This window comes from Desmodus rotundus, chromosome 10, assembly GCF_022682495.2.
Source record: "Desmodus rotundus isolate HL8 chromosome 10, HLdesRot8A.1, whole genome shotgun sequence".
In the NCBI taxonomy this organism is placed as follows: Eukaryota; Metazoa; Chordata; class Mammalia; order Chiroptera; family Phyllostomidae; genus Desmodus; species Desmodus rotundus.
In genome coordinates, this window is record NC_071396.1 from 68,212,781 (window position 1) to 68,232,856 (window position 20,076).

At 44.9% G+C, this 20,076-nt stretch overlaps 1 protein-coding gene across 3 annotated transcripts in view; it reads left to right on the forward strand.

Annotated features, from left to right (window-relative positions):
- Positions 1–578: 578 nt before the first annotated feature.
- The window catches only part of LAMA1 (laminin subunit alpha 1), a 156,213-nt gene continuing 136,715 nt past the window's right edge, over positions 579–20,076 (forward strand). For all 3 annotated transcript variants that reach the window (XM_045187958.2, XM_045187959.2, XM_053913282.1), the window contains exon 1: positions 579–656. In XM_045187958.2, the coding sequence (XP_045043893.2) occupies positions 584–656 (73 nt within the window). In that variant the 5' untranslated portion in view covers positions 579–583. The remainder of the gene's footprint in view (positions 657–20,076) is intronic.

Sequence of the window (20,076 nt, forward strand, 5' to 3'; positions counted from 1 at the left end):
GGCTGGCGTCCGGGCGCGCAGCACCGTCTGGATGGAGGACGTCGAGGACGCGGCCTGGGAGGAACGGCGTTGTTCGACAGCGGCGGGTCGTCCGGGCCCCCGGGGCCGGCGCGGGCTGCGGAGCCACCGTAGGGCGGGCAGGGTCAGCGGGGCAAATACTTTCTCGGAATGCACCCGTTTGGGCCAACGTCAGCAGTTTCTCCTCCTTCCCGGCCCACCCTCTCCACGCCCCCACCCCCAACTGGGACCCGGCGGGTGCAGAGGGTCAGCCCCACACTCCACCCAGAGTTGGGGGACGCTCCGCGCCAGGCGCACGGCGGGCGGGCAGGTCGAGCGTGGCCTGGGAGCGGCGAGTCCCCGCGGGTCCCAGGGGGCTGAGCCCGGGGCCTCCCTGGGGGAGGGGTCTGCGCGGCCCGGGCAGGGCCGGGAGGGGCGGGGGGCGGCGGAGGTCGGCGGGGGTGTGGACAAGGGGCGGGCTGGCGAGAGGCGAGTGCCCCGCCGCGAAGCAGCAGACTCGCGCTCGGTGGAGAGTCCCCGTTGCGAGGCTGCCGCTTTCATTCCGGAGCCACCGAGCGGCGGCGAGATGCGCAGGGGCGGCTCCGGGGTCGCGCTCTTGGCCTCGGCGCTCTGGGTCGCCGCGCAGTGCCAGCAGAAAGGTGAGCCCCGTCCCCAGTCCCTCTGCGAGCGGCGGGCGGCTGCGGGACAAAGCCCTGTGCTTTGTCTGTTTTTAGGTGGGTGCGCGAATCCCCGCGCGCCTCTGCCTGAAGGGTCGGACACGTGGGTTTCCCGCGTGGCCCCTGGAAGCGTGTCGCCCGCGGCGCGGGAGAGGGCCGGGAACGACACCGCTGACGGACGCAGCCCCCTCGTCCGACCCTTCCGCATTGAACTCCCCCCGGGTCCCACTCCGTGACTTTGGCAATTCCGGAGCGCCGTTGAAGGGAGCAGTGTGGGAGCGGCGGGAGTGGGGCGCCGGGGGCGGGTGCGCCGAGCCCGCCGCGGTCTCCGGCTCTGGCGGGCTGGTCGGGCAGCGGGCGAGGTGCGGGGCTGCTGGCTGCGCGCGGGGAATGAATGGCAAATGGGCTTTCTGCCGGGTCTCTTTCGTTGCCCTGCGGCCGGGAAGGGACGGGCTTCTCCGGGCCACTCGCGGCCCCGGTGGGGAGAGACCACGGTGAGAAGCACGCCCCGAGCCAGCTGTCCCAAGCGGGGGGACCCCCGTGCAGCCCCCGCAGACGGCGTCCAGGACACAGAGGCGGCCTCCGAAACGGCGCTCTTTGTGCCTGCAGTCCCCGAGGTGGCCAAACTCGCTGGGTCAGACCGTGGTCACTCTGGGGTGAGCCTACGGAGAAGGGAGGGAGTACTTGGCCTGCTTGTCGTCGCACGCGTTAAATGGCTCTCGTGGCAAGGTTTTGGAAGAGCAGAAGCTAATTTCCATAGCTTCTGTCAATGCCGAGAAAGAGAAATCCACTTTTCGTCTGCGGACAACCCCATTGCCCACTCTGCCCATAGGGTTCAGCGTTCCCAGCGCTTGTGCTTGTTGGCTAAGCCGTCACAAATATTTGTTGAAAATATCTTAAAGTGCGCAACACCTGACCATGGGCATATGTCCACAAATACACATTTCATTACATAAATTTTAAGAAAACATACTTCAAAAATAGGTAGGCAGAATGCGCAATACCGTCGTGGGGAAAATGTGTGTTTGGACTTTGTGCTGAGTTAGTAACTCTGCAGAAACGAGACCGTCTCATTCATTCAAGCATTCATGATGAAAGCACTGGACCGGAGCTGGCAACACAGTTGAATAGCTGGGCTTCTGCTCTGCGCTGAGCTAGGGCCGGGAAAGAGGGGAATTTGCATAGTTATCCGTGAAAGAAAGGAGCGGGCCTGGGGGAGAGAAGGCTTTGAGGCTGGAAGCTGAACTCTTTTCTTTCAGGTAGCAGAAAGGGAACACGTCCGGGTTTCCCACAGGGTGGAGACAGAGCAGCTTGACTAAGTTTTATTGTTATAAGAAATTGAAAGTCCTAGACAGAGGAGATGCCGAGTGTTTTCTGTGCCCCTCCAGGGGCTCGGCACTTGGCCTAGGCGGTTATGAATGGTGTTTGGAGAAAGTGGACCACATGGGGCTTCCTGTTTTAAGATGCTGTGGAAAACCAGCCACAGCTGGAGCCTTTGAATCTTTCATGCTGCCTTCCAGTCCCCACCCCATCAACCATCACCCTTCCGAGCAAGCATCTTTGAGAGTTTTGATTTTTTAAAAAAAATTATCTGTGCTCCATGTAGATAGCATGGATTAGTACAATGGTATACCATGGTCATAATAAAAAAAATAATCCTGACGTGTATCATCTCTGGGGTAGCTATCTGGTGCTTATACTTTTTTGAAAATAACCATTATCTAACAGCGGTTAGATTATTGGCAGTCCGCTACCATTTCTGCAGTCTCTCCGGATTACCTTATGATTCGCAGAATATGATGCAGTGGCTGATTTCCTTTGATGTGTAACCAGCTTAAAGTAAGCTATGTGTAAGTATATTATAAGAGGTGGTGTGCTTCTAAAAATAATGTCTTGTTAAATCCCACAGCTCACAATTACATAGAATTATAGTCACTTCACAGGTTGGCCCATCAATTCTTCTGTATTAAATGTGCTTTCCCGCCCCCCCCCCCCCGCCCCCCGAGTAACAAATAGACGATTCCAAGTATATGGAAAAAATCCATTCCATTAATGAAAGAAAATTGACTTCGTTCTCATAAGTAACATAGTATTCATATTCAGCATGCATGTACTCACTAGTAAAGGGTGCGTGTCTGAATGGATTTCAAAGGTGCATTTTTCTTTTCTATAGCTGAATTCCCTAAGCAAGAGCCAATAACAAAATATTGATTTTAGCAGTTAGAAACAAAGATGTGTATAATTAAAAACATTGCTGCCCACCTCCTACGTCTCCTGGACTTTGGCCCACTCCTTTTCCTTCCTCTTTTTTAGACATTAAATATAAAGCCTACATCTGCAGTTAATCTAGTGTGATTGAGAATTCACATGTGACAAGGCTATGATATAAATAGAAATATATATACACTGTTGTGTAGTGTCTTGTCCACTGTCATAGAATGTTCATGTGACCACTTATTTCAAGGTAATGACCACTTGAGATACCCTACTATTTTATAATGATTTATTCATAAAGTCCTAATAATATTCATTATCATTGACAGAAAGTTTCTATGGGAAAATAACAAGATAAATCTTGGTGCTTTAGGCATTTTATTCTCTGGACTTACTGACTGTGGGAAATTGGGCAAATTTCCCAGCTTCTCTGTGCTTTAGTTTTGCCGTCTGTAGAACAGGAGTAACGATGGGGCCTCCCTGGGAGAGGCTGTTAATGATGAAATGAAACAATGTAGGAAAGAACTTAGAACGGTGCCTGCTTCAGGGCTCGCCCCCCATAAGCACCAGCTGTAAGCACTACAGTGTCACTATTTTGTGCAGAACTACTGGGGAGGCCCTCTTCCAAGTATATTCTCTGGGACATATAATTGCCTAGAAATTCGGAGTCTGGGTTTGTAATCAGATAGTCTTGATCTCACATACCAGACCTGTCACTTTGATGAGATTGGTTAAGTTTCTTTCTATATCTGAATTCTTAACATCTCAGTCTCCTGTTTATAGAATGGATGGGAGTATTGTGATTAAATAACACATGCAGAACATTGTCGCGGTGTTGGGCTTGTCCTGGTGCCATGGACATCCAGCCCCTGATGGTGACTTTCTTATTGTTATGCCTGTCCTGTGTGCTCGCTGTCCTGGCCACCCCTGCCTTTGTCATTGCTCACATTCATTGGATCATTAAGACTTGTTGACTTTATCAACTGAAAATCTTTGCAATCTGTCTCCCATTTTCTGTCCCCAGTGCTGACTCGCTGTTTGATTTTCCCATGAAATATTGTGCTGGTTCTCTCATAAGGTCTCCCTCCATCCCTCTCCTCCCTCAGTACTGCCACCACTGTGATTTTTCCAGAAACACCAATGTTGGACCAACACCTCCCGAACCCTCTACTTCGTGACACACACACTAAATGACACTGGCGCCGGTCACGCTGGGGGTACAGCGAGGACTGGAGCCCCAGCTCACCTTTTGTCCCAGAGCTGAGGGGTATAATCTTGGGCGCATCTGCACCCGTCCACAGCTCACCAGGGTTTCCCGGCACGGGGCTGTTAAGTGCAGGACAAGTCTCCCCGTCGGGTTCTCACACCCTGGAAAACCTTCCAGGCCCCGGATGCTCTCCCAGTGAGCTCCATGCAGTGCTGCTGTTACACCGTTGTTCCCATGGTGTGGTGACAGGGGGCTTGCTACTCTGCCTCCCTCACTGGCTTGGGCTTCTCGAGGGCAGGGACTGCTTTATTCACACCTGTGTATTCATTGCTTTCAATGTTCCCGAAAGTAACGGCCACCTGTCTTTATTGAGGCAAATTGAAATTAATATCTGTACTTATGAATCAGGTAACTTCAAAAAGGATTTTTGAACAGGTATTCCATGGCCATGGTACAAAATTCAAAGGGTACCGAAGGCTGTAGAGAAAACGGTGGTTTTGACTTTGTCATCTGTTTTTGAGGCAACCACTGCTTTTGTTTCCTTGAGAATCCTTCCACAGATGTTTCTTCGTATAACTCTCAAAGTGAGCTTCTTTGTGAAACCTGCTTCTTCCCTAATAGTATAAGGGAGCACCGGCTGTTTCCTGATAAAATGCTGAACAATATTCCTCTCTCCACTGCCCTCCCCCACACTATGCCCTCAGTGTACCTATTGCGGGATGGTAATACGTCACTCATGGAACGTATGTGCTTGTAAAATTCCCACCTTCCAACTTGTCCTTTTCAAGAGTCTTTCACAGAAAGGTATTAAACTCATGTTTCCTAGACCTTTTGGAATTTAAAAACTAGGTCATTGATGGATCTCATGATTGCACTTATTTTTTTAATCCTCACTCAAGGATCTGTTGATTTTAGATGAGGGGGGTTGGGACAGAGAGACATCAATGTGAGAGAGAAACATGGATTAGTTGCTTCCCGTATGTACCTTGACTGGGAACCGAACCCACAACCTAGGTATGTGCCCTGACTGGGAATCAAACCCACAGCCTTTTGGTGATCAAGACAATGTTCCAATCAACTGACCCACCTGTCCAGGGCTATATCCCTTCTAATAGCAGTAACAACCTATTCTTTCAACAGTAAATAATTTTTAAAACTATATTTTAGGAGATTTATGATACAGAGAAGTCAAATTTGAGAATAATTCTATTAGAAGTTTAGGATAGTGTGTAATTTATTTCACCAATAAGTATGACTTATGATTGGAACATGTATGGAAGAGACAGAGAAATTTGATTAAAAAAAAAAATTCCCACTGAATAAGGTTAAGTGGGGACAACCAGAGAGCACTCTTGATGGGAGGTAGGCCTGAGGTGAAGTTTCTATTACATTCCTCAAATATGTGTGGATGAACAAGAAAACTAGTCTCCTATGAAAGATGTGTGTAGCTGATTTACATGTTTGCAAATAATTCTTTTATTAGTTTTATTTCTAAAATACTAATATGTACCCACATACAATTGAGGAAATAAATCCATTTCAAAATTAATGAGGAGAAAACAATCTTTTATAGAAGTAACTTAGTTAAGGTCGTGAACTTGGATTCTGTTGGGACACGTCTGCCAGGGAGTCCTTTCAGCGTGAAACCTGCACTGCAGCTGGATTCGTTGCGTTTTCCTGTGCTTTATACTGAGTGCGACGAGGATCCCTGCCCGGGGTAACCATTTAACAGCACGGAATCCTTCCGCTGGTCTTTGTTTTCCCAAGGCTCCAGGAGAAAGCTTCAGGAGAGCTTTCTTTGGGTTAACTTGTTCTCGGTGATGTTTTGTCCCACCTGGGGGCAGGAGACAGACAATGGAGGTAGTGAGATTCCAAATCAGCTTGGTGGGGGACATTCTTACCTCCTTACGCATTGATCTCAGAGTGTTAATCCAGAACTCCCAACGTAGAAATACAGAAGATTCTGAATTCAGTGTGTGTGTGCATTGGTTTTTCTTTTATGAATCACCATTTGAAATTTGAATCTTTTCATTCCTGAAGTTATCTTTAAATCTGATCTGTTGGACCAGCAGGCAGTAGGACTCAACTTCTTTTGCTGGACAACCTCCTGTACTGCTGGCGGGAATGTCAAATTGAGGTAAATCAGTATTTATGGATAGTGCCATCTTTTCTCATTCCCTACAGAGTTTCTTGCATTTGGTCCCATTGCTCCACAATTTCCTTCCAGAACCCTGGGAAACTCTCCACAACAATAAGGAAGATGCTTAAGTTTAGTAAATTAGTTTTAGTTGAGAGAATATTTAGAAAGGAAAAAAACTTCCCACCACAATGCTGATCATTATACACCACACATTAAATTGTCGTAATGACAGAATCTTGCTCAGAAAAAGAGATGACCTGGTGTTGCCATCCCAGCCCAGGAGTGCCTTCCTGCCCCGCGACCCTCCCTGTTTCTCCCAGTTTGTGACATTCTTGCAGTTGCAGTGGCTTCGTCTTCCTTTTCTATCTTTTTTCTTTTTCTTTTTCTGTACCTCCTTGTCCAAATTGTCCCTCTGAATTTTTGTTTCTTCCTTTAAAGAACCCCCTGATTTGTTTTTGGTTTTCCCCATTACCACTGCAAATAATCACCAGCTGTCTACATTACTATTACCAGCCACTCTGAATAACGCTGGCATTCTTTCCCTTAATCCAGTCTCACAGTGCAGCTAGGCTAACTCTGCTGAAGCACTGCCTTCTTAATGCTCCCCTGCCCTCTGCTTCTTAGGGTTCCTACTCCTGCCCACAGCCCACAGCCTACTGGCCTCTGCAATCCCTCCAAACTCAGCCACAGGCAGCTAGCCCTTACCCTAGCTTCCTGCCCTGAACATCTTGCTCCCTAACTGCAGAGGGTGCATCGACTTTCAGCTGCATTAGGGGCTCCCATCACTCCCTCTCCTGAACTGCATCCCCATGACCACCCCCGCACAGCCTGCAACTTAGTGCCGTAGGACAGCCTTGGTATTATGGCATTTGTCAACTGTCCCATTTCTGAATTTGCGCTGTATTTTGTAAGTCAGAGTTCCTACCCAGCCAGAGTTGCTATCTTGTCCTCTTTTAGATGGCTTGCCCTGAATGCCGTCAGTCAAAGCTAAAAAAGGGGGGGGGGGGCATTTTTTCTTCAAATATCAAAACCCTAGCTTCTGGCATATTTCTTTCAATACACAAAACATTTGAGGGCACAGGGTTCTAGTACTAAGACCTGGGTCATGGGCAGTGACACCCACTCATGCTCCCGAGGTGGCAGGGCTGCTGTGACAACCATGAAACCCTCGTCTAGTCTCTGGATTGCAAACCCAGCCCGACTCCTGGCCCCTCTGGGCATGAGGCCCCAGCCTCCCAGGTTTCATACCGCCCAAGGGATTACCACTTGGCAGGTGGGGTCTGGACCCTGTGCCCTACTGAAATTTTGGCATCTGGAGGCAGAAAGATCTTTCCAAATCATCTTCAAGCAGAGCCTTCGGGTTTCTAGTTTAAATAGTCGTTTTCAGAACTATCTCTGCACTTGGCTTACTTTCTGCGCTGGGGCTGTATCCCGTGGTGGGCTGCACTCGCTCCCCACCCACCGGAAGTCCCACCATCTGTCCTTTCAGCCCCTTTGTTCTGAATCTCAAATTCCAACATTTACTTAATGATCACCAAAATACGTCTAATCAACATTCATCAGCACATAGTTACAATTTTTTTTCTTGTGATGAGGACTTTCTTAGCAACTTTTTAATACGCCATTCAGTATTAGTAACTATAGTCTCCGTGACAGACTGAGTTATTTTTTAACTGGAAGTTTTTATCTTTTGACCCCCTTCACTATCTTTGACCCCCAAGACCCCCTTCACCCCCAAACACTATCTTTGTTTCTGTGCAAAATCTGGTTTTCCCAGCTCTTTTTCGACTTCTTTCTGGCTCTGCCAGCATACTTTTGTTCATTCTAGCAGTTTGGGGGCGGGAGAGCTTAAGCTATTCACTAACAAGTAAAATGCCTTTGGAAGCGCCCATTACTTCTCTTTTAGAGAGTTGGCATCTTAAATAGTTTATACCTTCTTGGGGTAGGAAATGTTTTCTTGTGGGATTGTTATTTCTATTCAATTTTTCCATTTTCCCCCCATCTTATTCACTCATTCATGCATGCACTGGGCAAATATTGGGACCCTGAGTCAGGCATGTTCAGTGGCTACAAGGGCTAGTGTGTCTTGAGGACTCCCTTCTCAACTGCTGTCCTCACTAGGATTCCAAGACAGTTGTTGGCATTCTCGGTGGACTTCCTTTTGAAGTTCACAGAACTGAAAGTGCATACATTGAAAAAAAAAGTTCTCCATAAGACATAATAGTCAACGGAGTGGAGGAATTTAAGTCACAATGGTGGAAGTTGCTATTTATATTTTGCTTGCTTGTAATCGTGCAGGTTCACATTGAAATGAGTAGGCCCAGTCGTGGGGCAGGGAAAGGTGGAAGGGGGTGCAGAGAGGTGAGCAGCATTAGCTGAAGTTGTAGAAACAACTAGTTCATCAAACACCCTGTTAGGTGATGTCCGTTTCCTTGGGCCCCCTTTCTTTCATGGGGAACTCAGAGCTCACCTGCAGAACTGCTTTTCTGTGTGCTCTAGGAGAGCAGGTGCAGTAAATATAGAAGTTTTCCCTCTAGGCTGTGCATTAGATTTCAATAGCATCAATGTCCAGGTCCTACCCCAGGAATTGTAAGTTCTGTGGTCTGGGGTGGGCCTGGTCAATTTGCATTTTAGAATTCTCCCCAGGTGATTGCTCTCTGCAGCCTGGGTTGAAAGCCACTAAGTTAACACCATAAGCTTTGCCGTGCCTTTGCGGTGCCAGAGAATGCATCTACACCGCAGTGCAGGCATGGGAAGGGAATGCGGTACCTGGCAGTAGTAACCCCAGCTTGTCCATGGGGTGCAGGTTGGGGCACTGATGCCATCACGCCTGCCACTGGCTGCAGTCTAATGCTTTGTACATACAGGTGCCCCTCCCTCCTCATTTACTGTTTCAGTCTATTCTGACTGCTCTGTTGTCCAGTTCATGCTATTCCGACTGCTCTGTGAAGTGGGGGTGATAATACACACCCAAAGTTGTGAGGGATCCCTGCACTGAAAGCCTGTGTCATTGAAGTTGCTCAGAGAAAGTCAGTCCCTTCTTTTATCCCAGCAGCCCCTCACCAAGTGTTTGTCACTGGTAAGTGCTCAGTAGACGTTTATTAATTGTTGAGCTCCCGTGTAAATGAGCAGTGTTAGTCTTGCTTTGCTGACCTGGTCACTTATGAAGGCCCTTCTTTCTTTAAAAGTACCCCTAATCAAATATAGCACTTACTGTTCCTCATGTTTTGGGATAAGATCTGGTCTTGCAGGTTTGAGTGGTTGATTGATTGAATTATTTTTTCATTCTTTAATTCATCCCAAATTTATTAACTGTGCTCCAAATGTAGGCATTACTTGTGCCGTGCCCCTCCTTCCCAAGCTCTCTACGCGGGCAAGCCATAGGCACCTTTTCCTCTGTGATTTAATGGGCCACCTCCTTCTCCCCTGATTTAATCAGTTCTGGAGATTCCAAAGCCTGCTGTCTTTAGTCACCTACTGCTCCTGACCTTGTCTGAACTTGCTTCTAATTGCACTTACTTTTCCTGGCTCCCTTCAGAAGTTTTCCCCACAGTGTTTGGCTTATTATTTCTCTTCTAGTTCCACACAACAAAGTAAGAGCCATTCTTCCTTCTACAGCCCAGCATCCCCTCCACACACATACTCACACACACATACCACCTATGCTGACCTTGTTGCTCAGCCCCAAGGTACTTGAAGAGTATTACACTGACTAACCCCGGACTAACCGAGTCAGACTCTAGACCCCACCTGCTGGGGTGGAGCAGTGAGTGCTGGAAGTGCCAGCCCAGCTGCAGGCTTTGGGATGAAGTCTGATGTGCACAGTGATGCAGTTTCCTAAGAACCTAGACAGCAACTGGCATTGAAGTTCCCCAGGACCTAATGGACTGTGCAGTTGCCATTCCATCCCTGTGGTATTGCTCCAGTGGTTTCTCACTCTCTTCAGAGCAGGGCTTACAAGGTACTCTGGGATCTGACCCTGCTCAGGCCTTTCCACAGCTTCATCATCCACAACTAACCCTATTTTGGCCATTCTGAAATATTGGTGCTTCCCACAGTGTGACGTGGGACTCATATCTCTGAGCCTTGAACACACTCTCTTAGTACACGGAAAGCCCGTTATTCACCAGTGGCACTCTGATGTATTCAAGTCCACCCAGTCACAGGCTTTCCTTCTGTTGTGGCCAGAGCAGTTTGTCTATACATCTTATTAAGCACATTATCTTGTAACTGTTTGTTAACTTGCCTGTGTCTCCTTGAGGGCAGAGAGTTTTGTCCTTATTTCTAATACCTAGCATGGTGCTGGCATTTAGTGTTGAATCTGTAAATATTAGTTGGGTGAATGAATGAAAGTCCCAATGCAGACAAGCGACAGGGACTGGAAGGGGATCCAGTTGCCATTATTTCAAGATCCAGAGAGATTGGAAGTTGGTATTAGGAAGTCACTAAGCGAGTGACAATCTGGGAACAGTGGATGGGAAAAGCACAGGACATCAGCTCCAGAAGTCTAGGAGACCTTAGCGGACATGCAGATAGTAATCGAGGACAGGGAAGAATACAGGTAATCCAACTAGGACAGAGGGTGGACAAATATTTTGGGGACCAGGTCCTTAGCTCACCTTCTAAACTGCATCACAGTGATCGTGGGCAGCCTAGCAGGGGAAAGAACCTGTGCTCTCAGACAAGGTCCAAATACGGAGAGAGAAGAGCCACTGAATCTGGTAATCAGGAGGGGCTTAATAACTTGCAGAGAATATTGAGTTGTTTTTTTTTCCATCTACCAGATCAGTACAAAGGAAAAATGGATTATGTTTTGTAATTAAAATAGTGACTGATGCTGAATATTTAATATGGGCTTGAAATTCAGATTATATTTAAGAAAAATCTTATTTCTAGATTTGGAGCCACTGACTTCTAGGCATCTCGAGCCAGCAATTCATTAACTCACATTCAACAAGTATTTGTTAAGTTTCCAGAATATTCTACACACTGGTGACCAGTGGTCCTTGCACCCCAGTGCTTGTAGTCAAATAAGGTTGAGAAATGCCTAACGAATCTTCTTAACTATGTTCATCAGTTTAGATCTGGGTGTCTGAATGTCTCCTATACCAACATAACTCCACTCACAGTTATAGAATGTAGCATCATAAACAGAAAGAAAAATCTGATTCAACGCTACATTTCTACTGCATGGAGCTTTCTTTTACTTTAAGAGGTGTGACTTCAGACTACTCCATTGGGTGTGATTTCAGACATGTGGGCATTTGTTCACTAGCTCTTAGATTCTTCATATGTAGTTTTTCTTTGTTTGTTTGTTTTTTAAGGACCTCTACCTGCTTGCCTTTGGGGAGCAGCTGTTCTCCTCAGACGTCCTGGGCGAAGCCATCTTTGTCTTCTCAGGGACGGAACAAAGGCATACAGAGTTTATGTCACAGATGGAGTTTTGCTCGATAAATATCACTACTGAATGAGCTTATTCTTGTCAGAAATATGAGCATAACATCTTCTGTGTCTTTAGTGGTTTCCAGCTTTGTTGGTTTAGTTTTAATTATTATAGTTGACTAAATTAAGATGTGCCTCATTTTATGTGGTCAAAGATTCCCTGAAAATGTGTGCATCAAACAGTTTTATGTAAATGAAATAATTTCAAATTTTTAAATATTTTTCAATGTTAAAATAGCTTCAAAACGAAGGAATCAGCTAGTGAAGAAAATAAATGTCCCTTTGGTTTCTGTTGTCAAGTTTGATCTAAGCACAGCTTGGGCCAAACGCCAGGTCACATATTACACATTATTAACGTGCCTTAATTAGCAATCAAGTCCAAAACCACATCTTATAAATTTTTTTGCTATAAATTTGGTAGGGTTGAAGCTTTTCTGTCCGTTTGGGTGTGCAGATTTCTCCCTTGACTCAGCGTCAGGCAATCAGCAACCCTCCTAAACCACCGTCTGCATACAGGACACTTTAGGGACCAGGGGACCTCACCATCCTCCAAAACGCAGGCTGCAGGCTGCATGGTTTCGTACCCTGTACATGTAAGTGTGAGGAGAATGTCCAACAGTTTTAACACTTTGAGTAGGTGAAATTTACATACTATAAAGTTCCATCAATTGAAAATGAACAGTTCAATGATTATTTAGTAAATTTAGAGTGTTGTACAGTCAGCGCCCAACCTGGTGTGAAAGATTTCCAGATTTTAAGTGCGCCCTCGGTCCCCACTCCCACGCTCACCCTGGCCCCAAACAATCACCTGCTTTCTGTTCTTTCAGGTTTATCTTTTCTGGAAATTTGATATGTGTGGGCTCATACAGTATGTAGCCCTTTGTGTCTGTCTTCTCTCATTTAACGTGGTGTCTTCCAGGGTCACCTGTACTGTCGCACGCATCTGCCGTAGTCCCACTTGGTTGCCAGGTAGTATCCCCTCGTGAAGATATGCCCCCTTGTGCTTGTCCAGTCACCGGAGGGTGGACATACGATTGTTATCGTTTAGGGCTGTTAGAGTAACGCTACAAGCATTCACATACAAGTTTTTGTGTAGACATGTTTCCATTTCTTTTGAGTGAAATTCCCAGGAGCAGAATACGAATCATATCATAACTTTATATTAGTTTAAAAAAGAAACTATCAAACTGTTTTCCAGTGACTGCACCACTTCACAGTGTACAATGTAGCAGCACCTGACGAGTCCAGTTTCTCCGAATCCTTACCACACTACATATTGTCTCTTTCTGATTACAGACATTTTAGTGACTGTGAAGTAGTATCTCATGCTTTAATTTGCATTCCCTTAATAATTAATGATATTGAGCATATTTCATATCTTATTAGTTATTCCTATATCCTCTTTAGTGAAAAATCTAAGTATTTTATTCAATTTTTAAGTTTTTTTGTCTCTGAGTATTGAGTTTAGAGTTTTTCATATGGCCCTGGCTGGGCAGCTCAGTTGGTTAGAGCATCATCCAGCTACGCCAAGGTTGCGGATTCAGCTTCGGGCCCGGGCACGTACAAGGACCAACGAAGGAATGCAAAAATAAGTGGAACAAGAAATACATTTCTCTCTCTCTAAAATCAATCAATAAAATTTTTTTTAAAGTTCTGGATACAAATCCTTTGTCACAAATGTGACCTGAAAATATTTTCTCTCAGTCTGTGGCTTGTCTTTTTATATTCTTAATGGTGTGCTTGGAGTGCCAAACATTTTTTTGATTGTCCATTTTATGAAATTTTTATTTTATGAATTCTTTGGTGCCATATTTAAGAATTCTTTGCCTAACCTAAGATCATAAAGATTTTCTCCTATATTTTCTTCTAGAAGTTTTATTGTTTAGCTTTTGCACTTATGTCTGTGATCTATTTTAAGTTTACGGGTACTTCATGTATGGTAAGTGCATTTGGAAAAGACAAAATTGCCTTGGTGTTTTGCCAAAAATCAATTGGCGGTAAATGTAACTGTATTTCTGGATTCTCTATTTTGTTCCATTAATCCATATAGCTGTTCTTAAGTTAATATCCCACTGTCTGGGTTCCTTTGGCTTTTAAAATAAGTTTTGAAATAAGTAGTATAGGCCATTCAATTTCTTTTACTTTTTCTAAATTGATTTCACAGTTCTGTATCCTCTGCATTTCCATTAGTATTAGCTTGTCAGTTTCTACAAAAAAGTGAAGTGGGATTTTGATAGGAATTAGGTTGAAACTATAGATTAGTTTGGGGAGAATTGTTGTCTAACAATGTTGAACGTTCCTATCTATGAACAAGAAACATCTCTTCATTCATATTATTTACTTTCTCTCAGAAATGTTTTGTAGTTTTCAGCGTATTCGTCTTGAATTTCTTCTGTTAAATTTTCTCTTCAGTATTTTATTCTTTCTCGGTAAAAAGGCAGGGATGTATGAAGAGCAGATCTAGCCCTTCTCTGGCACTCCTGTTTACACAGTCTCCCTGTGAAGGCTGTGGGCCAGCTGTCAGTAGCTTGCTCTTGCTGAGATCTCAACCTCAGGAGCTTTCCTCCTTCATTTTCTGCTGAGTTTAGACTTTTATGTCGACATCGCTGGGCACGTGTTTCCACTCTGCTCAGATCAAGTCAGCTTTTGGAGTCTAGCCATGCAGCTCAGTCGCTGAGAGCGTCATCCCAATATATCAAGGTTGCAGGTTTGATCCCTGGTCAGGGCACACACAAGAATCAACCAATGAATGAATGTATAAATAAGTGGAACAAGAAATCCATGTCTCTCTTTCTCCCTCTCCTTCCCCCACCATCTCTAAAATTACTGAATAAAAAAGTCAACTTTTGGGTCCCTGGTAGAGAAATTGCTGGCTTCACGCTGGCCCTGCCCTGGTAATCTCTGCTGACCATCTGGGTGAGCATGGGACCGCCCCAGGAGGAGGGCTGACCTCTTTTACTGGTCTAGCCTGAAACCCTGGCAGCTTTCCCTTGAGAAAAGTTTCCCAGTTTGTTGCTAGTCTTCACTTAATTTCAGAGTCTTGAAATGGTTTTTTGAAAATTTTGTCCAGTTATGTAATTGTTATCTTGGGGGAAGCTTTTCAACCTCTTTACTCTGCTATTGCCAAGAAGTCCCTCTGAAATATTTTAATTTATGTAGATATATTGACTACCATGAATTTCTCTAATGAGAATCCACTTCTGTTATTCATCATGCCATTAACAATCCACCAATTTTACTAATAACCTATTTCCGATATTCCCTTTGCTGATTAACAAGTGCTGGTGTTGACAGAGACAGAGAACAGAACGCTAGTGTGGGCGCCCCTGTAATACGGGGGGCAGTCTTCCTGATCAAACACCCGCGACCTCCTCGGGAAGAGGTGTCACCGATTGTAATGCTGGCTGCTTTGGGTAGTTTCACGTAACACAAACACACACATACACAGGTGTGCACACACACGGTGCAACAGTCTTTATGCTGAAGTATCTTGATTTCATATACTCTACTAGTTACCGTTCATGCTTAAATGGATGTTCACCTTGAATCAAACCTCAGTGTACATCCTCAGTTTGAGTACTCGTCAGCGCACTGCAGTGAAGAACTCTGGGATCTGCAGTCCCTGCTTTCAAAGAAGTGCTGTGTTGGCAGTTTGGGAGTGTGGACCCAGAAGTTGAAAGAAGGACTGACATCCTCTTATATGCAAATTAGGCCCTTCAAGTTGCTGACTCCTTCAGGGCGAAAGCCTGAGTCTGGAGAAAACAGCAGGGAGAGGTTGGTGCTGGGGTGCTCACTGGGAACGAAGAATGGGGCGTGTAAGTATGGAAGGTGCAACTCAGAACTAAAACTGAAAAGCTCTCTGTTCGACAGCCTATCAGTTAAGGATCTGCAGTTTGCTTAAAACGGGAAACCTGCATGTAGCCACAGTGGGGTGTGTAGCAAAGGCTGGCCATTTTGTTTGTAGTGGTTTGTTGTCAAAGAAAATGTGTTACAGCGGATGTGTGTAAGTGTGGTTTATTCGAGAGTAATCTATTATTGGGGTCCAGCCTGGGTTCCAATTTCTTCATTACTAATGTGTGGAAATAAAGTACATTTTCTCATCTACATTCTCATAATAAAAATATAAGGAATAACTTAAAAATAAAAGGAATATAATACTAAAAAGTTATTTTAATGAGAGAGCGAGAGAGCCTGAAGGGCACTGCTGTTGTGGTAAGCTGCATGTCCTTGACCTTCCTCACCCCTCTCAAGCTGTGTTTTTTTCCATCGGAGTGGGGAGACAGCCCACCTTCTATGAGTGGCCCTGCTTTTGTCCTCAGAGGTTCTCTTGAAAACTCTTTCCTCTCCTTCTGTCACCCTTTTCTGGAAACTCATAGGCAAGGTCCTGAGGCAGCCAGGGAACAGATGCCCTGCTCTCCTCTCTGACCCACCTCTCCCCACCTCGTGCAAAGCCCTCCCTGCAGGCCCTCTGCCAATAGACACCTGGAGGCCACCTACTTTGCTGCCACATAAGACTGGTCAGAATACCAGTAACCAGCAGGACTTGAGCTTAAAGGGGTAGCCTTCTGTCAGAAATTAGATAGTGCTATGTAAATGTACTCCTTTAACATTATAGTAATACCACTTCATATCTTCAAAAGCATATTTTCAATATGAATGGCAGCATCATTCGAGTGGAACAGGGCTGAAAAATCAATCCACTGGTTTGTTTTAATAGATTTCCCTCTTGGATGCCCAGTCGACCTTGTTTGTATGTAGTAGCTTTGTATGTAGTGTTTGAGCCCCTGAAGGGTTTTTCCTCTTTACAGTAAGCCAAAAACCTTTGTCTTAACTGAAGCCCCCACTCCCTCTGAAAATAGCTGTCAAAGGTCTACAAGAATTGAATGCAGGATGAAAGGTCTGGAGTTCTGGTTAAATAGTGACAGAAAACTGCTGGAGGAAGCATGATCTCACTAATCAGTCTGATGATTTTTGTGCCAAGGTTTGGCTGAATTGGCCAACTCCGGAGTGTTCGAACTAGAAAAAACCCAAGGGATCATTTCATCTTTTGAGCTCAGAGCAGCCACCCCAGGAAGATGCTTGGCCACGAAGCATCTCAGCCACCCCCATGTCTGCAGAACCAGAATCTGCATTTTAATGAGATCTCCAGGTGATTGGTGTATATTAAGTTTGAGGAGCAGTGCTCTAATTCTCAACCTCCTCTCTGCAAGCTTGAGCATGGAATGACAGTCAAATATTTTGTCCATAGTTAAGTCACAGTTATTAAATTTGTGGTGGCTAAGGGTCATCTCCCTGTCTTTAGTAGTATAGCATTATTGATTCAACCTTAGGTCATGTTAACATTTTTCACTAACACTCTTCTCATATTGTGTATCTCTATCCCCAGGAACTGTAACATCTTTTGCACCTTTGCCAAGGTTATGCTGTGCTTGCGGGGATTTTTCAGGGGAAGTAGAAAGTCCTGCGTTTATCCTTATTAAGCTCATGCTAGTTTTACTTTGGCCACTGTTGAGATTCCACTAACTCCACAACCCCGTGTGTTTATTTGCTTCCCACACATATGATGCCTTTTTATATCATTCTCTAAATTAGGATTAATAATATTAAAGAAGGAAGTGCTGCTGGGCACATGGGATGAGAAACTCAGTGTCTGCCCTGAACCCAATACATGTTATGTTGCTTCTCTTGTTTTTGGAGATGTCCAAAAAGGGAAGTATGCTTCTTTCCACTTTCCCCATGAGAATGCATCTGTTTGGTGAACGAGCCACCTTCTGCTTTCTAAGGAAATCAGTTCAGGCGGAGACCTCCAGGTTCACTGGCAGAGATGGATAAGTTGCGTGACAGAGGGAAAACCTGGGAGTCGATAGCGTGATGGAGGCTGGAAGAAGGTAGTGTTTAAGAAAGAGAGAAAGGTTATTTTTGACAAAAGCTACTGTGAGGTCAAGTAAACTGAGGGTAAACTGCGTGTTGGGTTCAACCAAATGGAAGTCAATGGAGACTTTGAAAAGGGCATTTTTAGTGATTTAAAGGAACAGAATTCCAGCTGAAGTTGAGTAAAGAGCAAATGTGAGACAAGGAACTGGAGACAATGAATACAATACTTATACGTGTCCTTGACATAACAGCTTTTTAAAAAGTAGGAAAACTATTCCATTCAATGTATGTATCTATTAAGAGGCAACCGAATTTCAGAAAAAAAAATCAAGGGTACTGGAACTGACAAAACACTGTTATGTATTTCAGTGAGAATGATACTAAGATAATTTAACTATGTACTTTTGATTGGAGTGTTTAGTTGTTGGTCTCTGAGCTGAAAGATACCGTAAATGATTTCTTTGTTTGTAAAATGTCTCTAGCTGTGCCGTGGAATAAAAGGAGCTGTAGTGGGTGGATCCAGCCACCTGGGGGTCATGGTGCTGGTGTTCAGTTAGAGGGGTGACGCCATTGTCAAATGATCTCATCAGAGGTGCATGGACCCTTGTGAGGACGGTCCTCGATTGACTCTGCCACTGGCCACCTCCAGGGCCAGGAACATAATTTGAAGAGCTACTGCAAAATGAAAATGTGGGTCCCCTTGTTTACATTTAAAACATTTCCAGACAGCTTCACCAGAGCATTAAACCAAGGGTGACTTTACTGGTCACATGAAGCAGCCCTGGGCACATTCCCAAATGGGGAGGCCAGAGTTTTAAAGAATAAGCAAGAGAAATCTATACAACAGAGCACAGAAGTGCCGAGGAACGGGGAAGTGTTTGGGCTGATAAGCAAATGTTGAATTAATTGTTGTGTTTGGGTATTCAAAAATGATGTAAGTAGTACAGCCCTGGCCTGGTTGTCCATTGGTTGGAGCGTCCTCTCGTTCACCACAAGTGATGGATTCAGTTCAGGTCAGGGTACACACCTGGGATGCAGGTTTGATCCCCAGTCAGGGCGAGTATGGGAAGCAACACATAGATGACTCTCTCTCTCCCTTTCCCCCTTTCTCTCTCTCTAAAAATCAATAATAAAAAAAAATCCTAGGATGAAGATTTAAAACATTATGTAAACAGTACAAACATTATAAATAATAAAATATCATGAAACTTTATTCTAGTTCAATAGGACGGGTAATATTCAGTTTAAAGACTGCCCTTGCTTTTCAACTTTCCTTTAAGTGGAGTAGTGGAGTTCACTCCCGTGAGGGTTTGGAAGGAGTGAGGAGGGGCCCTCCTTTCCAAGGTGAAGGGAAGGAAATAAAATTTAAACACACATGAATTTGGAGGTGCTTTTGTGGTTTGTCTGCAGTTATGATTTTTATCAGTCATTGCCCTTTAATAACAATTTAAATTTTTTGGCAACAAAAGAGAAAAACACTTCTTGATGAATGAATGGTATTTTTCTATGCTGAATTCAAAACTGCAGTAGCATGGAATACAAGTATTAAACAAGTCTTTGTGGGAGGAATGGGCGAACCCTGATAAGGCGCTGCTTTCTTCAGACAATACTTGTGCCATGCTTGCTCATTGGTTTGTTTATCTCAGCAGTGAAAACCTCTGTTTTCATCAAGGACACCTTGAGCCCATTGCTATGGAAATCGAACGCCAGCAAAGTCCTGCTAAGGCCTTTCACTCACCACCCCCTTTGGTTTCTCTGAGATTAATCTTCTCTTTATTTTCCCATGTGAGAAAAAAAATCAACTGTGTTAAAGGCCAAGTGCTCGGGAATTTGGATCTGACTTTTTCTTCACTGTGTGGGGGCCTTTCTTTCTCTCCCTCTCCCCCCACCCTGTTTCCTTACTGTGCTAGAAAGGGCCTTGGAATCTCCAGAAAGCTTTTCTTTTACTAACAGCCATCAATGATTGAATTGGTTTAGTCCCAACACCGGGCATTTTCTTTTAAGAGGGGATGGGGGCGGGTGTGAGAGGGCAGCCACGCTCCAGTTAGTGCTTCTGCCACGCTGCACGGCTCCACTTCTACGGGAGACTCAAGTCACCCTCACTAAAACCCTCGCAAGCACTGGATTTTTCTTTATTTGAGAAATAAAACAACTAACTGGTACCACTGGGAGAATTCTCACTGGAGATGCCAGCGAGCCCTGTTTGTTTCATAGTAAACAAGCGCGACTTCTGTGTATTTCAGCACTAGCTTTGATGTGTTATTATTTAAACGCTCCAAGAATACTGGTATTCAATATACAAAACAAGTTCACATAGTAGGGATTAACATGATTTTTAATTTAATATGAGCAAGATGAAGTAGAGTTACTTTAAATGGCGTTCTGCTGTTGTGACAAAGCACTTGGCTCAGGTTTGTCGCAGGAAAGCAGCAGAGGAGGAAGGAACTGCTGTTCCTAAGGAGTTGCTGTCAATTGCTGATCAATCAGAAGTAAAAGCGAACCGCAGGCAGGCGTTCAGGGCGTCT